The 9,707-nt window shown below is 45.6% G+C and overlaps 1 protein-coding gene across 1 annotated transcript; it reads left to right on the top strand.

Moving 5' to 3' along the window:
• The first annotated feature begins 2,911 nt into the window (after positions 1-2,911).
• On the top strand, positions 2,912-6,621 carry LOC105691442 (arrestin domain-containing protein 17-like). Its single transcript, XM_012409911.3, has 7 exons — positions 2,912-3,266; positions 4,595-4,744; positions 4,828-5,039; positions 5,118-5,300; positions 5,397-5,611; positions 5,705-5,982; positions 6,051-6,621. Exons 1-7 carry the CDS (start codon positions 3,152-3,154, stop codon positions 6,221-6,223), a joined length of 1,326 nt encoding a protein of 441 aa, XP_012265334.2. The 5' UTR covers positions 2,912-3,151; the 3' UTR covers positions 6,224-6,621.
• The last annotated feature ends 3,086 nt before the right edge of the window (positions 6,622-9,707 follow it).

Here is a 9,707-nt window from a genome sequence, read left to right as displayed (position 1 = left end):
TTTTTTTTTCTCATCGTTTTTATTTTTTCTTCAAATTTCTCGTCGGTAATTGTAGAGAAAAGCGTTGAACTCTTGTAAGAAAGTTAAAGGCATCGACGCCGGGTGTAACGGGTGCAACGTATACGCGCGTATCACGGATGTAAAAGTAATGATTCCGCGTGCTAAAATTACACGGTAATTTGCAGTACGTTTCTCTGAACGCCCACGAACGGGAATGTTGAGCTACACACACGCGGGGTATAAAATTCGCGGTGGGTACCGCGGCCTTCGAGCCTAATGCTCGACGTATCAGCGTAATGCCGAGCGATGTGTGGCGTAGCCGAAAGGGCTGTTACCTTTAATCCGAACGCGCGGGGGCTGCGAGTGTTAGTAGCGCTAGATTATCGTGCGCCAGAAGGTGCCCCCCCCCCCTTCCCCGCGGTATGTGGGTAGTCGCAATTCGTGGCTGTGCGTCCAACAGGTTTCTCGTTATTCGCATGCCCCCTGCACGTCTAGCGCGAGTAGAGAGCATTAGCCGTAATCGTGGAAACAAGGAACACGACGTACGCACAAATGCCTCGCTGTGTAATTACACGCGTGTACGTGCTAACGTCGGAGACTACTAATAATTCACGGGGATGTAACCGCGCACGGCTTCAGAGTCCCAAGTAACGATCATTTAGGAGCGTCGTTCCCCGTTCCCTCTGGGAACCGATGGCGCTGATTTTCGTCTTTTTGTTTTCTTTATTCGTGTCTCGATATTGCGTAAAAATACTTCGCCGTAATGACCGAATTTCGCCGGTGTAGCGAACGAGGTACTACGGAAGAAACTAATCGATGTTACAAAATTGAATGATTATTAATAAATTCCAAAGGGAATAAGAAACGCAAAAATTGATCGTTGGTTCCTTCGGAGGGTGGTGGAAAAAAAGAGATGCGTGTTTTTAATCTTCGATCCGTTCGCGATGACCGAGAAAAAAAATCTGAAAGGGTATCGTAATAAAGTATTTTCCGTTGCATCCGGAGGAGTCTTGCCCTCGACCCGATCGAGCGGGCCATTAGCAATTCTAATAGATCGCGATACCTTTTTACGATCGATCAATCAACGGTTCAATGGAAATCCGTGGGAAAAGAAAAAGAAATTCCGGTGTCCATTATGCCTCGGGTTGAAGATGTCGACGTTGCGGAGTGGGTCCGATAAGAGCTTTCGGTATTCATGAGTCTCGATCGAATATTGTTTGGAATTCAAACGGGATGCACATATCGCGTACGAGGGAATATTGTTCTATTGGGTCAGCGTGTAGGCAGTCGGGTTAACGACACGCGATACAACCCTATACTCTACATTCGATCGAAACTATATACTTATGTGGAATTCATGCGATATGAGGTTTGCTGTCATTTAAACGCCTCGGATGTTCATCTGCAATCAACGAAAAGGGAGATCGAAACGTCTTCGAATCCGGACGCTCAATTTCGTTTCCCGAACCAACTGAAAGATGGGAAGAATATACGGTATCTGCACTGCCACCAAATGGTAGTTCGTCTGCAGCCTGTCCGTTATCCTAGTTTTTTATCTTCACGTGAACGGTCAACGACGCGACTAATTCGAACGGTGCAGACGCCTTATCCACGGAGTCGAGTTCGAAAAAAACGTTGGAAGATATATCAGGGAATCTATTCTCTTTCTTTTCGTCCATCTTCGCGTTACTCACCGAAAGACCTTGGAGTAAGATTGAAGGTCGGTCTAAAAGTACCACGTGGTACGATTCCATGAGGCTGTCTAAGAGGTCAGCCCGGGCCCTCGGGGATTGATTGAAAAACTTTGGAAAAAATTATTCAAATTATTCAAGCAAAATAACATGCAGAAAAAAGGAAAGAAAATTCATATTATATAATACTAGTGGCAGTAATCGAAAAATTTTCAGAATTAAGAAAAAGCTCGGGATCTTGCTCACCCAACCGTGACGCGATGGAATGTTGTAATTAATTGGAACCTATGAAGATTAATTTATTGTATCGTCGTCGTTTAGCTTTTGTATTGGAGAAGGATACGATTTATCTGCGTCCGAAGTACCATTTTTATAAAATATGGCGGACCAGGATTACGAACATCTTGGTGGCACGCATTTTTTGCGGAGTTACACATGGTGTGCGCTGGTAGCTTCTCGCACTGCCGATGCGATTGAAAGCACAATACAATTATACCACGTGCGTATGAGCCAAGAGCGATACACAACGGTGTTTGATAAAGCTTGATTATAACGAACATTGTACATAATGTGCAACCTGAACTCTTTTCCAACTTGACGTAGTCGTTATATAATTATTCTAATCAGCGAAGATGTCGAGGACATAGGTATACTTCCGGCGCGAACTTGACCCTTCGTTTGATGCGAGCAAACATGCATTTACGTGAGACGATGAATCGAAAGTTTCATGCGGATGGATTTCTCGTCACCAGACAATTTTGTTTCGACTATCGAATTTCAGCTACGTTTCCACCGGGGCGTTTTCCACTGTAATTTTCAATGAATGTTTTCGGTGAAAAAATAATGAGCGAAAGTTCCAGTCCAGAGTAAATATAAGCCAACTACGTGACCCTGACATTGGAGAACGAATCGCCTGCAGCTCGTTAATTGATCTATGCTGTCCCTACCGCACCTGGCACCGATCGGTCAATCGTGAGTAAAATTCGGTTTCATGTACCACGTCCTGAATCGGGACGGTGTTCCTCGAACCGAAAACGACGGAATTTTGTTCAGATTTTCGACCGATATTGCGGAAAATCTCCGGCTATCGCACGTCAACGATCGAAATTCCGTTTTCCACGGATCGCCGGGGTCTGATTTCTCGTGGTCCGATACTGTGGTAATAGAGGCGATTGGTGGTGGTTCGTGTTGTCGGGCAATGACGCCGATGGCACTCGGAGCGGTGGCACGGCATACGGAGGTCTGAATTCGTTGGTCTCCGACGCCTCGCCTATTTCATACTTATAGCATGCGGATCGTCGCGTGCGCCACGACTAGGGGAGACGGTGTGTCACGCGGGGATAGGGAACGCCGTGATCCCTAAAGCCTACGAAAAGGTCGGCTCAGTCCTACGGGTAGTGCGTGCGAGCGGTTCGAACGATTGGATTTTGTCTCATTGTTAAATTCGTCCGTTTTTCGAGATGGGTGTACGCCGTTTGGCCGTTGAATTTGACCGCCCGACCGCGGCGTACATGCCGGGGGAAATGGTGGTCGGCAGAGTTTGCGCCGAATTTTCTGCGCCAAAAAAGATCCGAGGTATGTATGTATCGTGATGGGCGAAACTTGGTATGTATGTACGTACGACAACGTAAGCGACTAGCGGCGGTGCTGATCGAGCGTCGAATTTTCAAAGTTTTCTTTTGTTTGACGCCGTCTTTTGACGTAACAACCGATCCAGCTATGGCCGATTCGCTGGTGCTGCGCGGTGACGCGATAACCGTTATCACCGTTGTGATATAACACGATACTTCCAAGCGCGTCACATCCTCTGACCTACCGACACCTCAAATATAACAAAGTCATTCTTCATTGAGAGCTACCTTTGAAATATTCACATGAAAATCGCCACGTGAACTCGTAACGAAAGTATATCCTCTATGAAAAGGGTGGGGTGATGTTCGAAATTAGAATACTGCCCTTCCGTGATTCCGATTCGCGCGTAAATTTGAATGATCGCCGAGTTTGACGGATAGATCGGTCGACGGATGGTAGATACTATTTAGATTGTAGGGTTTTGCAAAAATTTGCCACGGCGAAGAATTTCTAATTATTCCGCATTACGCTCGGTACGTGACAAGCGCCAACGCTACAAATGTCACCGAATGATATCACGTGGGTTGAATAATATGGACCGGTTTTAATTACACATTCCGTCGTCTAGCTATACCTATACGTATGATGTATGATGTCATACAAGTGTCTTCTATTTTGGTCGATATACACACTCAAGCCGTCTACAGGGATACGCTGATTAGGTATTAGGAATTTCGATGGACATTGCAGCGGAGTATACCTATAGGCCTGCATAAAATAACTCGCACAGCAGATATTGTAGATTCGTTTGCTTATCGGGGATCGAATGTACCGAAGTGATCTATGGATCGGGTTCGCAAGGCGTGGGTAAAAGGCTATCTCTTGTTTTTGTTGTTTCATTCTCTATCAGCGACTGCGGCCTTCGAAATAAATCATTCATCAGCATGCGGCGCATGCGACAGCTGAGTATCGTCGCGTATCAACGAATGCGAATCGCCTTCGAGCTGTACCAGATTGAGAAGCTCGATGGTTTAAAACCGAGGATTTCTAGGGGGCTTTTTTCCTCCCCACGACATCCTCGATAATTCGCTTGATATCAGGCTCTGAAGTCGAAGGAGCAATAAATCAACTTGGGTTCTTACGTATCAACTATGTTATTACACGTAATCGGACGACCCGCACAGAATCACGTAGCGAAAGAAAGCATTAAAAAATTGGGCCACCTGAATTAGACGCGGAGTTATAGCCGAAGCTCCTGCGACCGTCATATACCGAATAATTGCACTCATTGCCATCCGCACCAAGTATTTCAAAGATTCTTTCGACCGCAGGACTAAAATTGATAGTTCGCGGGGAGGCCCGAGTACAATGGTCGGCGAAAAAAGAACGCAGCGACGGCCGTGGACATTACCACTACGAAACCCTCAGTGCCGATGAGGCCTACTTTGCCTCGACATTTTACATCATCGGGAGCGAATCCGGTAGGTTGTGATATATCGACGGATCATCCGCACAGTTCGGTCGTTCCGATACCCGACAAACTATCGTCATCTGAAAATTTCAGGTCATACGATAGAACTTCCGGTCGGCGAGCTGGTTTACCCGTTCAACATACAGCTACCCTTGCATCTCCCCGGCAGTTTCGAGCACGAGCACGGACACATCAGGTACACGATCAAAGCCGTGTTCGACAGGCCCTGGAAATTCGATCACGAGATAAAAGTAGCATTCACAGTCGTCGCTCCGTACGATCTCAACCGGATGCCGGAAGCATCTGTGAGTAGGAACGTTGAGTCGCGATTGACTCTGTCGTAAAAATTGAGTTCAAGTCCATTGTCAATGTTATCCGTACAGCTAGCCATCAGGCGAACGATGGACACGACATTTTGCTGTTGCTGTTTTTGTATGGGCTCCCTGGATGCCACGGTGATGATTCCATCCAGTGGCTACGCACCGGGTCAGTACATAGTGGCCACCGTGCAGTGCGAAAACACGTCTAGCGTAAAGATAGAGAAGATCAAGGTATCTCTGCGGCAGGTGAGCTTCGTCGACGACGTCGTTACGCAACAGTTTCGCGTATTTTCGAATCGTTGGCTGAAATAACGTAATTTTATTTTCATCCGCGATAACCAGCAAGTCAAACTTCACGCGAGTGTACCACACTGGAAGACGAAAACCGACGAAAGAATAGTCGCCGAACAGATATGCCGTACGCCGTTCGACAACAATACCGAGGACTTTGTCGTGATAAGTTTAAAAGTACCGCCGGTCGCTGCTTCGGCTCTGGAATACTGCTCCATAATCGATCTCGATTACGTGGTACGTGTGGTGATCTGCTTTGACGGAATGTAAGTATCGTCCGATCGACGATTCGCGATTTTCGTACACGTTCAATGATCCGCAATTCGAAGAAATTCTAACTTTTCGTCGATCGTCTTCAGGCACTGCAGTATCGACCGACGACTCCCCGTACTGATCGGAACGGTTCCGTTGTACGGTTCTTACGCGAACACCAATCCAATGGACAGCATAGTGGTGGAGTCAGCACCGAGCGCACCTGTTTTTCCACCACAACCGTCCATCGGTATGCCGCAGCCGGCGACTTTCCCGGTACAGGGTGGCTTCGCGCAGCCTGGAAACAGCCTCCCGATGCCTCCCGCTCCCGCGGGATTCACCTTCGGAAACCCACCCTATCCCACCGGAGATGGGAGTAACTTACGTGAGTCCGCCGATCGATGCCGATCGATATTTGCGGGCTCGAAGTAACCGTGAAATCTTTAATTTCAGCTCCACCGTCCTACGAGGAGGCAATTTACGCGGCTCGTAGTATCAGGGATAAGGAGGAGTCGGACCATGTGGAGGGTGTGCAAATTCCGTTCGCACCTCGGTATCCGGTCTACAACTACGTTCCTCCGAATTTACCCGGAGCTCCGTCCGCTCCGACATTGGAGAAACGTTAATCCGCAAATCGGGAGACCTCCGTGTGTTCAGATTTTTTTCGAAGAACAAAAACAAAATATACAATATTTCGCTATTCGTCTATCCGTGAACTTACAGGTAGATATCGTCCTATATCGATTGCACAAATTGAATTCCAGGGATCTGAAATCGATTGACGTACAGTATGGATATTTGTCCCGTACCAATCGAATACTCGTTATCTATAGGTTTTTGCCACGATTTTCATTGATAAATATTTGTATATCAATTGAAAAAGCCTTTGGCATATTATTTGATACTATGATAGTTTTTTTTTTTTTAACATTTACAGAATATATTTTTTAACTTTATCGATGTAACTATGAGCGTTTGTAAAGTGGTGATGTATCCGAATAAATATCATTGACAAAGACCAAAATTCGAGTTGCGATCTCGCGAGTTTTTTACCGTTATTGTCCGTATCGCGCTCACGTTTGAATTATGAACATTCCCGCCTTGAAAATTCTCGACAGAGAGCGCCGTAGTTCGATTCAAACGCTCACGCTCTCCGGCAGTATACCGAGGAATCAGATTGTCTCACTATTCTCTAAATCCCTCAGCCTCTTCAGCCGGTAGAATGAGGCTTGCCGATGGTACAGTGACGGAGAGAGAGAGGCGAGAACCTTTCGTCAATAAAAGTAGAACCACAGGTTCTACGTATTTATGGTAGAACTGTGTTTTTTCTCCGTAGGTAGAACCGACGGATGATATAGAATCGACTCCGTCAGTTCGAACGCAATTTGATCAACGGTAGAACTTCATTCGGTCGATAATTATTAAAAAAAAAAGTTTAACTAATTACGTCCGATAAACATACAGGCACTTGTTGAATCGCGGCTATATTTTATCAGCCGATCTAATCCCGCGAGTTGTCAGCAATACAGCGTTACATTCATGAACGATATTCGCGACGTTGTTTGTATTTAGGTAATCAACAGTACACGTATACGGATGAGAAAAAAACAAAATTGACATGTGCGCGCGTCTCGTATTATAACGTAGACGCGATGTGTTCAGTTTCGAATACTCGCCTCTTGGATTAAAAGAGGAAATTAGATGAATGAGCTAGATAAGCGTTTATTGCAAATGTCTACAGAATAAAATGGGGCGAGGGTTTTGTTTGTTATTTACTGGAATAATCTGCCCTTTCGTCACTGACGCGCGCATTAAAATCCCGCGCATATAAAATCCATATACGACGATAATATTTTGTTTGTAAAATGCGTGCTTGTAATGATTTCCCTCTTAAAGGAAAAAAAAAAAACTAGGAAAAAAAAATTAATAAACAATAAAATAACCGTAGTACGATATACGCTGTGCGTAGATAAGTGTGATATATTATACGCATCTGATTTGTTTTCGAAAAAGTGATATATCATTACGAATACTGTAATATGCACAACCGCGGGGTTTGAAACGCAATAAATTTTGTACATTCCTGCTTTCTGACCAGGACGATTCTGAAGCAGATTCCAATCGCTAATGTGATTGTATATTCTACAGAATCTGACCCCTCGAAGAAGAGAGAAAAAAAAAAAAAAAAATTTCATATCAACGGTCATTCAGCCGCGATTTGAATTATACGTGGCATACGTATCACTAGTGATTTAATTACTCTAGTTATCATCACGATATTCCAAAGCCGGATGACAGAACGTACGGTTACTTTTTTATGTCGCGACGACGATGTTTTTTTCATCATCTCATCAGCTTCTCCGAACATCTCGCAGTAGCTCGCGCGCGCGCGCGTCTCAATTACCGCTATAAGACATAGAAATTATTTAATATAAATATGTATATATATATTTAACTGATATCAAAATTTAATGAGTATACGCATATTGTATGTATCGGATATTATATATTTTCGCGTAACGAGCTGCAAATATATATTATTGAACGTAAGTTACATCGTTGTAATGCGTATACCATAATGTACGGCACGTGGTGCACGGGTGAATGAGAGTCAAATTAACAGCGTGTTATAATTTCCTTCCAGCTCTCTCATCGTTTTTCATCCAGTGCGTGACTTCTCCAGTGCGCCATGTGTATGTGCAGATACATAGAACGAGGTGGTGTAATATCTCTCTCGCATCAACTTTGCAATGATATAATAGGTCATCGACGTATAAACAATACAATGCATAGGTATGTACGTACCTACTATATATTTTGGCAACAATTGAAACGCGAGGTTGGATGAAAAAATTGCTGACTTTATCGGATAAAAAATAAAAAGATCCGTCCGATTTAACGTCTGAACCGTATTGCATCATATAACGCTTGTAGACTATAGACACAACACGGCGTATAATACAGCGGCGACACTTGAATGAGATCGAAGAACCTAGGATCAAGAAATTGAAGGTCAGTCGTCGGAGGTATACACTAAAACTCCGACGACGCGATAAGCCTTCGCGGATATGTTGAAAAAAGCGTCTGCTCTTGTATATGTATAGCAGCCGACAGACATCGTTGAAGATTTTGGATCTTCACTCGTATACGCTGCATATAACATACGCTGCGTTACTCTTCTACGTACAACAGCTGATGCAACACATCTCCTTACTTTCATGTTACACGAATATATGTATGTCTCCCATTTCACTTCATTCCGAATAGGAGGAATCGCCTTACCGTACACGTTGCACGGCGCATCCGCACTGCATTCTCTCCCCGGGGTTGTCGAGCGTCTGCACCCCGAGGGTGTGGCTTCGCCGGGATTGGCCCGTGATCCCCTTCTCGGTTCGCTCGGTGTTCCGGGACTGGAAGGTCGGAGGGTCGGAGGATCCGAGGTTACGGAGAGCGCGGAGGGTTTCCAGTCCCGCCCACGTGAGGGAGGATCCCGTGGGAGGCGAGCAGGATTCCCTTTTCATCACCTTTCGGAGAGACGAACGACGGTAAGGGGGCGATAGCTCGAATCGGCGAACGGCTCCGATGCGGATTTCGAAGCGTTGAAGTCTCCCGATGGATTCTCCACCGTAGAGCGAAATGCGTCGCGTAACGGCAACCTTGATCACGCATAACGTGTTATACATGTGCCGCGTGAATTTCGACGAATCGAGCTTAGATATATGCTTATCGCCGATGCGGCAAAATTTGTACTTTCTCGAACCGTGAGATCCGCACCCGAAATCCCACGACGTGCTCGATCACCGCGCTCACCATACACGTGAAGATTACGTCGCGCAGACGGTCACCAGCCGTATTATATATCTATATACCATCGTTACTCATTCGAAACGCACCTCCGAACGTCCAACGTGGAATTGCGCAATGATGCGCAAGTCCAAGGGATGCAAATGGTCCCCATCATGGGGCAGAAAACAGAAATATCTGAATCCACGGAGCCTCCGGTTACACCTGTGCAAGAACGACGACGTAGCCAGTTGGGAATTTCGCGTGCCTACCTGGATTTTTTTCGAGATGCGCGCGGTTTTCAAATCTTCGCGTGTGATCGGAGGA

This window comes from Athalia rosae, chromosome 2 (assembly GCF_917208135.1).
Source record: "Athalia rosae chromosome 2, iyAthRosa1.1, whole genome shotgun sequence".
Lineage (NCBI taxonomy): Eukaryota > Metazoa > Arthropoda > Insecta > Hymenoptera > Athaliidae > Athalia > Athalia rosae.
The sequence above is the reverse complement of the archived record's forward strand: the minus strand, read 5'-3'. Positions and strand labels throughout refer to the sequence as shown.

Bases quoted from the DNA above. Each gene is read 5' to 3' on its own strand.
- LOC105691442 (XM_012409911.3), top strand. From the start codon at position 3,152: ATGGGTGTACGCCGTTTGGCCGTTGAATTTGACCGCCCGACCGCGGCG. The intron at 4,745-4,827 runs GTAGGTTGTGAT...TGAAAATTTCAG, and splicing joins CATCATCGGGAGCGAATCCG to GTCATACGATAGAACTTCCG. The intron at 5,983-6,050 runs GTGAGTCCGCCG...CTTTAATTTCAG, and splicing joins CGGAGATGGGAGTAACTTAC to CTCCACCGTCCTACGAGGAG.